The sequence below is a fragment of the Protopterus annectens genome, chromosome 1.part0 (assembly GCF_019279795.1).
Source record: "Protopterus annectens isolate FY-2018-M chromosome 1.part0, PAN1.0, whole genome shotgun sequence".
Lineage (NCBI taxonomy): Eukaryota > Metazoa > Chordata > Ceratodontiformes > Protopteridae > Protopterus > Protopterus annectens.
The window spans coordinates 950,004,462-950,021,117 of NC_056725.1; the positions used below are offsets into that span (position 1 = coordinate 950,004,462).

Genomic DNA, 16,656 nt, shown 5'->3' on the forward strand with positions numbered 1-16,656 from the left:
TGTGTGTGTGTGTTGAAAGATAATGTAATCGAGCTGCCAAAACATTGAAACGGCCGCATTTCGAAAGTTTAAAATTATGGGATCGCAGAACAATGAAGATTGGGATATTTGTCCTTTCCTCACTGTAGTGAGATCTCGGAGTTGGAATATATATTTAGCAAGGGGGTGTGGAGGGCACAGCCCCCCTTAATAAAAGTTTTGAAATGCGGCAGTTTTGATGTTTTGGCTGTTCGATTACGTTTCACTCCTAAGTCTAGACCTATACATAGAGTTGTTGTAATGTATCATTGTTGCAATGAAATGCCAGCAACTGTAAATGTCCCTTTGTGAGATGGGCCAACATAGTGTGGTACACAGGCCTGTTGTAATATAAGAGCATTGTAGCAACAGGTCAGGCTGTGAGCAGTACTCCTAAAAGTTTGCAGCACGAATTAAAAGGTTGCTTAGGAAGGATGGCAGTGACAGGGTCATACATAGACTGGAACAGCCCAGGGTGGCCCCCAGCATGACATCTGCTGGAGGCCCCCAAAATGCTAACACCGGCCCTGCAGGAGGCAATGGTTGAGTCTCCTAAGAGTTAAACATCAAACTGTTCGATAAACTAGTCTTGCTGATATAGTTTTATTTAGGAGTACCCTGCAATGTGTCATGAACAATATCCTAGCCCTATTGCTTCTTTTCAATTGAAGCACTTTATTGCTGAACAGTAACCTTACTCCTTCTGCAAATAATTGCATGTTCACCTGGTTTTCTGTTCACTCACCAGCCAGGTCTCATTTACCTTTCTCTGTCCAAAAGTCATATTTTCCATGAAATCTTCTGATGTTTATCTAAGCTTACAGCCTACTAACCTTTGACACTCAGTTTTAGCTTCATCATGGGAAAGTTGCAGTTCATGAAATACTTCAACACTTCCATGTTACTTTTTCTCCTATGCATCAATACTCTTGTTTTATACAAGCATACTCGCAAGAAAAAAAATCTCTTAAGCTTCTTCTGCACCATCCTCTACTGTCATAGGAATACCCCTCCTCTCACAAAAAAGATGGCTGATTTTCACAGGGTCTTAGCTAATGCCCTTAACATACAATTATTGTATACAGATTCCAAGCTATTTGTGGGTGACAGTATGCATACTGGTTGATTTTCATCATATTAATCAATGCTGCAGTAGTCTTAGCTATACATATATATATATATATATATATATACATACATATATATATATATATATATCTATGTATGTATATATATATATATATATATATATATATATATATATATATATATATATGTATGTATGTTAAATCCCACCAAGAATACAACAGCCAACCACTTCCAAAGATTCAGGGTACCTTTCACTAGCTCAAACTTTTAAACAACTCAAGCTGTGCTGACTAAAATACAAATTCTAATGAAATCCCTTGTTAGAGGGAAAAAAGCGCTCAATCTAAACATGTGGAATTATTTAATAAAGTGGATTGTGTGTGAATCCAGATGCAGCAGTGTTTTTTATCATTTTGTGTTTGGTGGACCTTAAGCACTGTTTAGCTCTTTTTTGGAGTTTAAAATACAAGTTTGGGCATGATGCCCCTTCAAAGCTTTACTGCCACTAAAGAGTATGCTTATATGTGTCTTTCAAGGCTCGGTGGTCTGCCTGTGCTTTCTTCTGTTGGGCAGATAAGTTCTCTTTGAGGAAGAAAACTTCCATTTTCTTAATTTTGCTGATGTTTTATTAGTTTAATCTTCGGGAAAGTTAGGTTAAAGCTAGGAGTGTTTGTTTTTATGAATTGTCTTGACACTCTCACAAACTTTTAAATGGAGCAGTTTTTCCTGTCAGAAAAGTGTGATTATTCTTCTTTTGTGGAGATGGCATGGTGTTTTAAAATGCTCTTTCTGTGTTTTTTTTGTCAAAAAAGTAACTTCCGTGGACTAGTAGTGTTTGCTGTCAATTGCCACTTGTCTTCTCTAGGAAAGAGGTTCCATTTTCAGCTTGTCATGGAACATACTACTTGTCCCATGGTCGGCCTTTCATCCAGCCACAGAAAAGAAAAAAATAAAGCAAACAGTCTTTCCACCACAGCAGGCTAACAGTTTACCTCAGTAACAGGTGGGTGACTCTGCTGTGGTCATTTGTTGTACCTCAAACCACTCATCTTTTACACTGGATCCCTCCGGTGCAACACCTACAGCCACTAGCTACGCCCTCTGTGACTGTTGGGGTCCCCTCAGTGGGTAAGAGAGAGCTACTCTTGTCTGCCCTGGGAGAGGGAGCAGAGAAGGTTTCTCTGTAGTGTCAGAATACTGTGCCCATCCCCAGGAAAGCAGCTGCTGCTATTATTAACACACCTGGCCCCATTTTATTCCTGACAAAAAGAAACAGAAAACCAAGCAACTACTATCTACTCCTCTTCAAATTTCTTTGACTAGTAGTAGTTTCCTGGAACTGGATCTGGGTTTAAACCGGGCTATTGATCCTTCTTGTAAAATAGTTTCTGGTAGAAGAATGAGGGATTCATCTTTTTCTGAAGCGACCCAAGATTCTGAATCTGAACAGAAAGATGCAGGATGGATACATTTTTTCCCTCCTATTCAGATTCAGAGAAAAGCTCAATTTCTGATTCTCCTGATGTGAGTGTCTCTTTCTTTGTGACTGTTGCTAGAATGTGCCAGTGTTTTCATTGGGAGAACAGTGAGGTTTCTCAGTTACTCTGTAAACACTTTTAGTTGTTACAGAAGGATTTTCTAAAATGTGCACTCATTCCTCCTGTTCTGTTTACTTTAGAGGATGTGTGTGCAAGTTAGCACTAAACCAACTTACCCTCACCCACAAAATAATGCACAGCCCCAGTTGCTGCCCCAGAATTTCAAACTTGGTTAAACTACAGGTCAACAGTAGGTGCCTTAGGTCATCTGATAGGACTCTGCTCAAAATCACACAATCTCATAACTACCATGGTGACTCCCTCTGCTCAAACAAAATAAATCCTGGAATGCTCTTCCCCAAAAAATACAAAGCGCCATCTGCTATTCTTCTTTTAAAACTAAAATAAAATAATATCTTAAAAGCAACTGGATATGCCCTTGTAGTCCTCCTGGATAAACTTTCCTCTCTCCTAATATTTTTTCCTACCTAGGCTCATCCTTCTCTTACAACTGCAATGACTTTTGATCTTTTAATTCTCTCCCACTTATTAAATTTTAATCACCTTCAATATTTTAATTATACTCTGTTCGCACACTATTGACTATGTATATAATTATTTTTTCATGTGGCTTGCTATCTGACAGCTCCAATATTATTCAGTTATCAATAATTATGTAGCTTACATTCTAATTTGCTCCTGTGATGTAATGAATTTCAGCTAGTTTGACCTTTATCACATATTCACGTATGATATACTTTCAGAACTAGCTATTGTTAATTCTTTATTCTTTGTATGTTTTGCTTTTTTGTTGGAGCTTTTCTGCCTGGGTCTCTGCTGAAAATGGGCTGCTAGCCCAGTCGGGCACTACCCGGTAAACAAATGTAAAATAAAATAAAAATAAATAAATAAATAAAATTAGCCAGCTGTCCCTAAAAAGACAAATAGGATGTATAAAGTTCCTCATTTTTTTAAATTTGTATATACTCTCCCCAACCTTGACCCAGCAACTGTAGCTTTAGTTGATCCCACTGCTTCTAAGCACATAGTTAATCCCAATCCTACTCTTTCTGATAAGGATGGGAAAATTAGTGATAGGCACCAGAAAAGAGTACATACTTCTACAACTTTGATTTTCAGAATTTTGAGTTGTCAGGCTCATATCTTAAAGATTGCTATGCCAAATTGTGAAACTATGAAGAATGTTTTATCTGCAGCTTCTTCTTGTGAGGAAATATCTGCTTCAAATAACTTGTTTCTTCTATTGCACAGGTCACTACTTATTGCTTGCAACATGTGTATGACTCTAATGATACTTCTTCCAGGGCTATTGCCACTGGTATTGGTTTGAGAATGCTTGCATGGCAGCATTCTCAGAACCTCCCAGATGATGATAGAAATGCGATTTTAAATTCTTCCTTGGATAGAGATGTAGTGTTTAGCCTCACTTCTGCAGAGGTGATTAAAAAGTGTGATGGAAGGGGTAGGCTGATCCAAAGAATCTCTAAGGTTTTTCAGCCCTCCTTTCCCAAATTTGCCAAGTGATTTTTTCTGCAATAAAAATAGATCTTTAGATCTATTTATAAGGATTTCCACTCAGACTTTGGTCATTGCAAGGGAAAATTTCACGATTTTGAGTCTCATGGCATGAATCTCACGATACCCTAAAGACTCCAAATGAGAAAGTTACAGAGGTATCTGAAATCTGTTTGGTCCCGTCATCAACACATTTTGTCTTTATAAATCCCAGTGCTGTGGTTAGAAGAGAAATCTTTTGGTGGAGACAACTGATATCCTTAAATCTAGGGCTCCCTCCCAGCTTCAAAACAGTTAGTCACCACAGATGTTTTTGACTTTATTTGGAGAGCAGTTTCAGGAGGGATAAAAGTGTAGAGGGTGGGGGACACCAAGGACAAACACAAGCACATAAATATCAAGGAGATGCTTAGCCTGATCAAGGCACTCAACTCTCTGAACCATGCTTGGCCCCCAGGTCCCCTTCAATAGTTTACAAGACAATAACAGTCACGTGGCACATCAAAAATAAAGGGGTTACCAGGTTGTATCCTCTTTACAGAGTAGATATGTTAACTTGGGATATAGCTTTATAGCACAGTCTCACTCTACAGGCATCCATTGCATCAGAGCAAAGTTTTGTGGCAGATAATCAAAACATAACCAAGGTAGACCATCACAAATGGAAACTATATCAGGGGGTCTTCCAAGATTTGATCCCTCTGTGAGGAGTTCCTCAAGAAGACCTCTTTGCCTCCTCTCTAAACAAACAACTGGCAAAATTCTGTTCCAATGCTCCATGCAAGTGGGCCTGGAATAGGATACCTTTTCTTTTCCTTGGACAGGAGTGTTCCTCTGTGCTTTTCTACCTTTTCCACTGATAGCCATGGTACTTCTGAAGATTCAAGAAGAATCCCCCAAGATCATTGTGGCGACTCCCTTCTGGGCCAGGCAACCATGGTTGTCCCTTCTTTTGTAAATGGAGAGGGGCAATTATCACAAACTTAATCACAGACTGGATCTACTCACACAGGAACAAGGGTGTTTGATACACTCTGACATCAGTCATCTTCAATTGACTGCCTGGATGATAGGATTTTAATTCCTTGTCGGGCACCTATTTACTGAAGATGTGCAGCAGGTACTAATGGAGGCAAGAAATCCTCTTACTGGAAAATCATATATTAGTAAATGAAAAAGGTTTTGTAGTTGGTGCTAACAACATAACCAGCACCCATTCAAGGCTAGTTGCTCTCTGGTTTTACAGTATTTGTGGGAGTTACTATCCTATGGCCTTTCTTATTCCTCTGTCATGGTTCATTTATCAGCCATTTCAGCATGTCTGCTCATGGATCCACCTCTTTCAATGCAGTCTTATGTCAAAATGTTCTTGAACTGTGTATTGCATGCGAGGCCTCCAAGAAAACTGGTGGCCCCTCCTTGGGATCTTAATGTGTTAGAGAAGCTAACCCTTTTTCCATTTGAACCAGCTAATCTGGCTGACTTGAGGTTCTTAACATCGAAAACAGTTTTACTGACTGCTCTGATCTCTGCAAGAAGGGTATCTGAGTTGCAAGCTCTTATGGTGAGGCAACCTTATGTCATTTTTCATAGGGACAGGGTTTCTTTGAGAACTAATCCTTTTATGCCTAAAGTGATACCTGAGTTTTCTTTCTTCAACCTAAAAATGAGGGAGAAAGGATACTCCATATTTTGGATGTCTACAAACAACTGAGGTACTATCTTGACAGAAGTAAATCTTTCAGATCTTTGGATCAATTGTGAATTTCTCGTGAAGGTAAGATGAAGGAACAACCTGTGTCAAAACAGACTATTTCCAAATGGTTCTCTAAGGCTGCACTCACCAAAACTATACTACTGCAGGCAGGTTCAAGGCCCACTCAACCAGTGCCTTGGCTTCATCTGTGGAATTTTGGAAAGGGTTGGATTCTAGAAGTATACTAGATGATGCTACTTGGCCCTTTGTGCATACTTTTACAAAGGACTATAAGCTAGATTCCTGCCCCATGTCCAGATCAAGTTTTGCTAGGACCATTCTCCAGGGGCTTCTGGACTCTTTTCCTTCCACCTCCCAAATGTAGTTAGCTAAGTTAATCTTCCCATATAGCTAAGACTACTGTAGCAGTGATCAATATGATGAAGATAGTACAGTTGTTTAAGGTGAACTTAACATAACAGTAGATGTTTGAATCATCACTGCTGCAGTAGCCGCTTCCTTCTTCTATCCCCTTTGTTTTTTGGTTTGTTTTTATGCCAGGGTGTAGACATTTATTTAATCTTTTTTTTTTCCCTTCCTAGCAAAGCCATTTCCAGGCTGACCTCCCTCACTCTGCTGGCAGGAAAGCTCTGATAGGCTTCACACACAAACTTGACTTTTAGTCAGGTCGGCTTGAGCTGCTTGACTTTTTAAGTATGTGGAAAGTGACCCGAAGCTTTGGAAGCTGGTCAGCTGTAATATCATAGGCAGGATATAACTGATATAGCTAAGGCTATATCAGTTATATCATAGTAAGGTTACTGCTGCAGTGATCATTCCAACATTTACTGTTATACTTTTCACTGTGTGATACCTTAAACCTCCTATAATAGAGGGTCACAGGATATATGCAAATGACCCCTTAAGGGCATCAAGTGTTTTAGCTATATGGCTACTGAATGTCCATGACTTTTTACTTTTTCTTTATAAGTCTTTATGGATACATTCAGGCCAATAAAGCCAAACCCCACTAGCTGTGGACATGCATGTTTTCAGCCTTCTTATGACCTCGTCAGCACAGCATAAGTGGAATGTTTGGCTATATTTTAGAACACAGGGTCATCAAATTCAGCTGATGTCCATAACTTGTGTGGTGCTGACGAGGTCATAAGAAGGCTGACATGTGCATGCTCAGAGCTAGTGGAGTTTGGCTTTATTGGCCTTAATGCATCGATAAAGACTTAAAAAGAAAAAGTAAAAAGTCATGGACATTCAGTAGCCATATAGCTGAAACACTTGATGCCCTTAAGTGATCATTTGCATATATTCTGTGGGCCTCTATTACAAGAGGTTTAAGGTATCACACAGTGAAAAGTCTAGCTTGCTTAGGTTTTTCTTATAGTGTTTACCACTTGGTTTGTTGGTGTGACTGTTTTACTCTTTGGTTTAAACATCTACTGTTATGGTAAATTCAACTTACACGACTGTACTTTTGCCACACATAGTTACTTCAATGCCAGTTGTAACATTATGTATAAAAACATTATATAAATACAGATTTTTGCTTCATTTTTTCATATTTCATTTTTCATCTTCTAGTTGGACTTCACCTAGGCCTTTGTGGCCTCTAAGAAGACAAATTAAAGGACACGGAGTGGGACATAAACATAATATATAGATACAGGGTAGCTTTTTAGAGGCATGGACAAGCATTTAGGGGGAACTACTTATCAAGAAGGGTGTAACTAGTACAGGTCCACAGTGTTCACTGCTGGATAACATGCTGCTAAGCATGTCAAAGCCAAATCCCACTATTAGACTAGAAGGCATGACCACACAATTGTGGTCAATTGTTTTCTTTTCTTGCCTCTAACATAAAGCAATTTGACATTCAGGAGTACATAGTCATCTGGATCTGAAAAAAAAACAAGTTTGTATACTTTACCAGATTTACACATTAACAAAGCAAACACTTTGGTCCAAGTATAGTATTCAGCAATGACCAGGACCAAACTATTACAAATTACAATACATTTGAGGAAATTACATTTATTTATCCTATAAACTGCTAAGTGAACTGATCTTTTATTGACCCTTTCTGTCATAACCCATCTGCAAGGGCTGAATGGACAGCTTAGAGACAGTACACAGAAGGCCAGACTGTACCCCAGATTTTGCAGCATGGAGGTAGACTCCTTAACCACTGAGTCATCATACTGGCCTTCACTAAATGCTGGCTTCTGTGTTAAGGAACTTCTCTTGTTTGGGCAGAGTAATAAAATATGTAAGGATTTTAGTCATTCAAGGTCATATCATAGTGTAGTGTGAGTAGTCAAAAGCTCAACAAAATGTTGGGAGTGCAGTGTGAAGAGTGTTAATTCTAAAGCTGCAGATTAATTCTTCCATGTGATAGCTTATCTGTGACATGGTTCATTCTAAAATGGTAACAGGGCAACAGTAAAAAAATGGCTGAAAGGGTAGTTGAGATAATAAGTGTAATGCAGATATGAAGTACAAGTCAGTACTCATGGTACTTGCAGTTTGCAAAGTGGAAGAGAGAAGAGAAATGGGGCAAGTATCATTGATACAAGACATCGTAAGGAACAAATCTGGTATTTTGAATCAGAGAAACATGTAGGATTGACATTAGGAAATATTGCTTAACAGAGAGAGAATGGTAGATCCTGGAATGTCCTACTGGAAAGAATTTGTAATGTAGATCTGTGGGGTTGTTTAACAGTGCTCACGATTAGTAGACAAAGTGGTATCAAAGGTGGGAGACAGTTGCATAGAGCTAGGTGCATTACTACAGCCAGTGACAAGAGAGCTGGAAGTGTCCGTTAGTGAAACAGTGCATACATCTGAAATAGGTATCTGGCATGAATGACATAAAAATTTTTAACAAATTCAGTGATGTTCCGGGACTAGGATGTGCTTTAAAGTATGAATGTACCTTAAAAGGCAGACTGATGCAAACTGTCAGCTCTGATGATGATTCTTTATGTTTGATTTTTGATTGTTTTTCAGATCACAGCGCACAGGGAAGGGCAGCGTGGTGTGCTCACCGTCGATGATGAAACAGCTACCGCAACCAGTCCTCGTAAGGCAGACATCTTAGATGTTGTGGGAAAGCTTTATATTGGAGGATTGCCAATAAATTATACAACTAAGAGGATTGGACCGGTAAGCAGAGACATGTAATTTAGTCAAAAGCAATACTGAGATCTCCTATAATATGTTTAATACCAACACATTTAACTGAGAATACCACATAACTGTTTTCCCATCCACAAATATCATTATGAATTATTTCATCTATATTACGAGATTTTAGAAAACCCCACCTGAGCCCTTACTTGAGCAGTTTCTAAAAAACAAATTGAAAAGAGGTGCACATATTCTATAATGACATCCAGAAACAACGGCCATGATGTACAGTCCTTAACTGATACAATAAGCACATTCTGCAAACCATAGTAGTTCCTTCAGTCATGTCCATATTTATTGGTTAGTTTACCAGGTAGTTGACTTAGTCTACAGTCACAGACCATTTTCATTTCTGACCGAGGCTCAAAATAATGTAGTTCATCTGTGGCAGTTTATGAACAAGTCAAACATTTTATTGTAACTGTATTTTTTAATTGCTCCCCAGACATTGATTTCTCTGTAGTTTTTTTTTCTCTGTCTCTCCAATGTATGTCAGTAAGGTTATTTCAGACACTATTCTCTAGTTACATCTTTGTTCAGTATACCAGTAGCATATTGTAGGTTATGTGAGCCTTTTCAGAGATGTCAGTTTGATCATTTTTTAAACATTTTTCGAGAAGTTTAATTATCCACTTCCAAGTATTGCTTGATAATTGTGAAGACTGGAAATATCTTTCTATTTTTTCTTGAAGATGGGATATACTATACTATATTGACATCCACACATTATAGAGCTGGATACCACTGTATAAAGATAAGCTAACACTGAAGTGAAAGTTTTTTTTTGGAGGAGCTAGATATTATGAAAAATGGGTACAAGTGTGAGTTTGCATATGCAGATGGTGGCTTTGAGCAGTAGCATGCCTTTCAACTGTCCAGATTTTCACAGAATGTCCAGATTTTTACTTCATATTTTTGGTCTGTTGCTCATATAGTTTGTGGTTTTCTGGAAAATCACTAATGATTGAAGTCACTAAATAATGACATACATTTGCATTTCAGACTTCATATCATTTGAAAAATGTATGCTGACACAAACCCGGCTATTCTAGCAACTTTATGTGTTTATAAGAGCAATATTTAAAATCTGCCCTTATTTTTGGGTCTTTATTCCTCCCATTATTTAGGCTTTGTCCAGATTTCTTGCATTAAGAGCTAGAGAGGTATGAGCAGTAGTCACTTAGCACCTGAAAGCACTGCCATTTGTTTACATCCTCAATGACATTACTTGGAATCCAGTCATCAGTTATACCTTTTACTGTATGTGTGAGCTGCAATTATTTATGATAATCTGTGCTCTGAAGAGTAGGCTAGTAATGATCAGAAACTGTTTTACTGTAAATTTATATTCATTTCATTAAGTAATAAGAAAGTGTTTCTGTTAACCCAAGGATGAACATCTACTGAATATTTTGATGTTAGGTGAAGGATATTGAAAGAATAGAAAATGTGATTATTTTAAGTTTGGCGCGAGGGTTTATTTATTTATTTGTTGACATTTGTTGACCAGGAAAGTCCACAGGGTCCGAAACCCATTTTCCGTGGAGGCCCGGGGAGAAAAGCTCCAGTTACAGATCAAACATTTTGCAACAAGATAATATTTGCAATAGTAAAACAGTGTACAAAAAGATATTTTATACAACTTTTATACAATTTCCTAATGATTAGTAATACACAGAGTAGAAAGTTTTATGCAGACTGGTTAGGTGGTAGTAGTACACATACAATATTTTTAATGGCATACATTATATGGAAGGGAAAAAGACAGTAGATACATTAATAATCAGTTCACTTATGGACTTCAGTGCATAGGAAGTGTAGGACTTAGCCTGTTTGTAAAGTCAATAAAATTCAGTGGATTTACAAATTGTTACTTAAAATAGAAAAGCGTCATACTACTCAGCAGAATCATACTAGTCAGCAGAATCTTAGAATTTGTTTATGGTGGTTTATAGCTCTGGGCACAAGGACAGATTTGATTGTTAAGAAAGTGGCTTTTTAGGGCGAATTTGAAGGTTTTTTTACAGAATCAAGTTGTGTAATGCAGGGGGGTTGGGCATTCCATAATTTTGCTTATGGAGTGAGAGTACAAGCTTTGTCCAGCTCTCTTTTTGGGTTTGGATATACTGAGAAGCTGTTTATTAGTAGACCAAAGATTCTGGGAGGAGATGTAAGACTGTAAGATAGAATGAAGTGAAGTATAGATTTCTGGGCTGTATATTAGTTTATGAGCAAGAGTTACTTGGGTGTAATGAAGGTAGTGGGGGAATTCAACCCATTTCAATTCCTTTATGGCCTGGCAGTGGTGTATGCAGTTTGGTAGACCAGAGGCAAATTTTGCAATTTTATAATAGCATGATTGTAGTTTATTACTTAGAGATGTGTGAAGGTTGGTAAAGATGGGGGAACCATAGAGAAGGGAAGGGAATAGGAGGGTATTTGTCAATTTTATCTTTGTGGGCTTATCAGTGTAGTCTATAGAGCTTGTCTAATTTAAACTGTGTTTTTTTTATTGTATTAAGAATATGTTGTTCAAAGAATAATTTGTCATGTATAGCAATCCTTAGTAATGTTTCTCTCTTCACTATTTCAATTTCAGTCTTGTTTTGGGAATAACTTTTAAAGTCTTGTGGAGGTGGTTTAGAAGAGAATAGTAGCATCTTAGATTTTTTTTGGATTTAGTAGTAGTTGTGCTTCATTTAGCCAAGATTATATGGCTGAGAAGGCATTTTGTGTTATTTTTAGGAGATTTGGGAAGTTGCTAGAGGAGGATATGATAGAATCATCAGCATATTGGATGAGTGAACTTTGTAGAGAGATTGCATGGGGATTATTTATAAATAGCAAACCAAATGGCCCAGCAACACACAAAAGCCAATGCTGGAAACAAACCAATGCAATGCAAAAAAAAAAAAAACAGCAGGGCTACAACGACTGTCAGCATATACCTTTATTAAAACAACGGATAAGCGCTTTCACGTTTAGTATGCTTCTTCAGATCCATTCATGTCAGTGTCTGTTTAAAACCTGCCCTAAAAGGGTGGAAATTTAATTTTTAATGTTTTTGGTTGCAATTTTATTCTGTTTTGTGATTGGAGTATTGTACCTTATAAACCTGTTATTCTTGGATTCATGAACAGATCTGAAGAAGTGTACTAAACATGAAAGAGCTTATCCATTGTTTTAATAAAGGTATATGCTGAAGGTCATGGTAGCCCTGCTCTTTTTTTTGTATTGCATTATTTATAAATACATTAAAAAGTAAAGGTCTAAGAATGGACCCTGGGGTCTCTTGTCTTATTAACCAGATAACCAGATTGATTGTTTTGTCATATGACAGATTGTTTTCCATTGTTCAGATAGTTGGTGAAACAGGTAAGGGTATGTTCGGAGCAGTTTTGGAATAGTTTAGTATGTGATATTGTGTTGAAAGCTTTGACTAGGTCTAATAAGACTACTGATGTCAATAGACCAGAGTCAAGAGCTTTGTTCACGGTATCAGTGAAAGAAAGTAAGGCTGTAGTAGTACTGTGTGCAGGACGAAAGCCGTGTTGGGAAGGGGAGAGGAGATTATTGTCAGAAAGGTGTTTTAGTAGTTGAGTGTGTACACACTTTTCCAATATTTTAGATAATGGTGATAGAATGGAAATGGGTTGATAGTTAAATCATTAGTATTTCCACCTTTATGCAATGGGGTTACGATGGATTTCTTCCACATTTGAGGGACTGTGGATTCTGAGATGGAATGGTTAATTAGAATACTGATGGGGTAAGCTATTGCTTCGGTACCAAGTTTCAAGTATTCAGAGGGGAAGTTATCGGCAGATAGGAAGCATGGTCTTAGTTTAGTAAGCAATTAAATACTAGAGAAGTGGGCACTGGTTTTAAGGAGAATATTGGTATTGCTGGGGTATTGTTAGTGTTTTCTTTGTGAAGTGAGGGATGTAAGCTATGGGTCTAATGAACTGGATTTGAAGTGTTTATCTTACTGTTGTGGGGTTTGTTTCTTATTGTGGGGGCTCTTTGACAAGTTTAAGAATGCTGTCAATAAAATGTGAGTTAAAAATGTTGGCTATTTGTTGTGGGTCTTTATCAGGGGATGGTGATGGGTTTTGTGTGGTCCCAGAGTTGAGGAGAGAAGAAAAAAAGCACAACAAAGGATTCACCAAGCACGATTTAATGTAAAAATTCTGTCTCTCTGACGTCTCGGCCTTCGCCTTCAAGGAGTACAGAACAAATGAAAAACAATGTCCTTATATACAGATTAAATTACTTCAATAAAACAATTAAACAATCAAATAATTGTAAAACTTTAAACTAACAGCATCTTCCAATTAAAATCCTCATTTAATCCACCTGGATATAAAGTTTTAAACTTCAGTATGTAAACTGCTTCTTTATGCAGTAACAAATGTTTAATTTTCAATTCATCATACTTGTTATCAGGCAATTGTTCTAAAATAGTTGCCTCTAACAACTTTTCATCCCCATTGTGCATTTCAAAAAAATGTCTAGCAACAGGACTTTCATTTCTGTTTTTAATTATGTCTCTAATGTGTTCCAAGAGTCTTACCTTAAAGGCTCTCTTGGTTTCCCCTATATAAAATTTTTTACAGGGGCATTTCAAGGCATAAATAACCCTTTCAGTATTACAGCAAAAATGATTATTTACTCTGAAAGGACTATCATTAATATAATCAAAACTGGGTACTATAAAGCTGCAAGCCTTACATTTACCACATTGATAAGTCCCTTTATACTTTATATTTTCTGTCATTATTACTGGTGGGAAACTGAACTTGCTTCGCACCAAGAAATCTTTAATATTTCTTCCTCTTCTATATGAGAATTCTAGATTAACCTTCAGCCATGGTTTGACATTACTTAAAGTACTAAAATATTTCCAAAACATGGAAATAATTTTAATTAATTCTAAAGTATAGCAACCATAAGTGGTGACAAAATAAATAGTCTCAACCGGTGACTTATTATTTTGCCCTGTAGAGACACATGCTGTTTGATTCAGTGTCTTATTTTTTCTTTTATAACCACAAGAATGTTCACATAATTTATTAAAATTCTCATCCAACATATTTCTACTATACCCTCTTAACAAAAAAGAATTATACAAAAAATCAATTTCCTTCTCAAACTCAATTGTTTCATTGCATAGTCTAGATACTCGCAACATCTCTCCATATGGTAGAGAGCGTATTGTATGTGGAACATGTCCACTATTTCTGTGTACATATAGTGTCGGACATTCAAATTTCCTATTGACCGTCGTTATTAACTTATTACCACTAGAAATATCTAGAATCACGTCCAAAAAGGATAATCGAGTGCCCATTACTAACCCATCAAAGTCCAAACTGAACCTATTAGATTTTAAATCAGAAATAAATTGTAGGGCCAAAGACTGATCTCCCTTTACCAGAAAAATTAAATCGTCGACATATCTATAATATCTAATAACATGTTGTCGAAAAAAGTTATGTTTATAGATATATTCCATTTCAAAAAGTCCCATTGCCAAGTTGGCATACATGGGGGCAAAGGAAGCCCCCATGGCAGTACCTCTTATCTGATGGTACACATTTTGATTAAACTCAAAAAAGTTGTTCTTTAAAGAGAAATGCACTAACTCAATAATAAATTCTGACGCTGGGGACTGTCCCAAAAATAACCTCAAAGCCTCTATGCCAAACTCATGGCTAATATTCGTGTAGAGGCTTTTGACATCAACAGTCAACCAATACATCTGTTTATTCCATTTAATATCATCAATTTTGTTAAGAAAATCAAACACATCTGTTAAAAAGGATGGTAACTTTTTAACATAAGAAGACAAATAGTTGTGTAAGAATATTCCTAAATTACGTAAAAAGTATTTACGTCCTGACACTATAGGACGACCAGAGAGTTTAATAAAGTTTTTATGGATCTTGGGCAGGCAATAAAAATAAGCCATCCCACATCCTTCCATATTAAATTTATTCTTGACATCCTTCATATCAAAATATCCTAATCTATAGCCCTTTTGTATTAATTCCTTATATTGAATAGTGGCCATATTATATCTCTCCAGCTCACATACTTCATATGTATTACCATCCTTAAGATGTAACATACACATATCAAAGTAATCACTCATATTTAAAACAACAAGTTTGTTGCCCTTGTCTGCAGGTTTGAACACAATGTTGTTATTCCTACTTAACTCCACTAATGTGTTCCATTCTTGACGTGTCATATTGTAATCAATATTACTTTTATTTTTCATAAACTCTTGATGGTCTATTTCTATTGAGTGATTCACCATTTTAGTGAAGTCAGACACTTCATAGTTCATAACATTAGGCACAAATTTGCTATCTGAGGGTACTCTATCCGTATTAAATTTAATATAAGCATTAAACGATTCATCTGACATACATGAGTAAAAACTTTCGTCTAAATTTGACAAACTTGAATCCATCATGCTCAACTCATTCTCAGTATTTAAACTAAAAAAGTATTTCAAATGCAATTTTCTACTGAATCTGTGTACATCAATTTGCATGTCGTGGAGCCTCGATACCACAGTTGGAATAAATTTCAACCCCAAATTCAACACACCAAGTTCATGACTGTTAAATACATAGTTTGACAAATTCACAACATAATTGTCCAGTATATTAGAGGCAACACTACCATTTACCTCTTTTGTAGCCCCCTCTTCGAGATGGTTCTGTGGTAGTGTATTCCGTGTAGTCCCTTTGGCGTTTCGAACGAGAGGTGTAATTCTGAACTTCTGGTCGTTCTGCACGAAAATTTTGCCGTAACTGTTCTGGTTGTTCGGCTGCCGGAAGGCGGGGAAAGTCACTTCCATCTCCATCGTCTTCAAAAGAGGTATATCCATTCTCTGAAGCCGACGCTGAAGAGTTCAAAGGGCGCGTTCTCTCAGTTTCCTGATGAAACCTCACATGTTTACGCCCCCTTTGTCTATTGGTTCTTGATAAAAAAGCTTTATTCAGCTCATAATCTCGTAAGTCCCTCATCAATTTGCCTTTTTTTCTTTCGATAAGTGTTAACTCATAATCCTTCAATTTATCATTAACCTGTGTAAGGAAATCATCCAAAAAGGATGTAGAAACACATTTTGATATATCGCTACACATCTTCTTGATGTCAAGACACAGTTCTTTCTGTTTTAAACGGTCACGTTCAACTAAGATGTGTAGCCATTCTGTAACACAATTGTGAGCTGCAGAAACCCACCGTTTATGGAAAGCAATCTCTGAATCCTTAGAGAGATCAAAAGGTGTGGTGGGATCCTTAAACACCCTTAACCCTCTAGGTGTAGTCTCAGTGTCTAAATATCTTTGCAAACCACAAATGTTAAAAAAAGTGGCAGTTTCCTTAATCATTTTTTTCTCTAGATTTTCAAGTAAAAGTTTATGTTCAGCATTATCCGGTAGAACATTTTTTCTTCCCACATTACAGAAGGGATTTAGGGAACGTTTTCTCCGGTCATCTTCCCATTTATCCCATAAAGTATTACTTTTCTCAGAGCCAGTTCTATGCAATAAC

General features: G+C 37.1%; 1 protein-coding gene across 13 annotated transcripts in view; it reads left to right on the top strand.

Annotated features, from left to right (window-relative positions):
• The window catches only part of LAMA2 (laminin subunit alpha 2), a 4,753,606-nt gene that overhangs the window by 4,554,654 nt on the left and 182,296 nt on the right, over window positions 1-16,656 (top strand). For all 13 annotated transcript variants that reach the window (XM_044064325.1, XM_044064371.1, XM_044064344.1 and 10 more), the window contains one exon: window positions 8,905-9,060. In XM_044064325.1, the coding sequence (XP_043920260.1) occupies window positions 8,905-9,060 (156 nt within the window). The remainder of the gene's footprint in view (window positions 1-8,904; window positions 9,061-16,656) is intronic.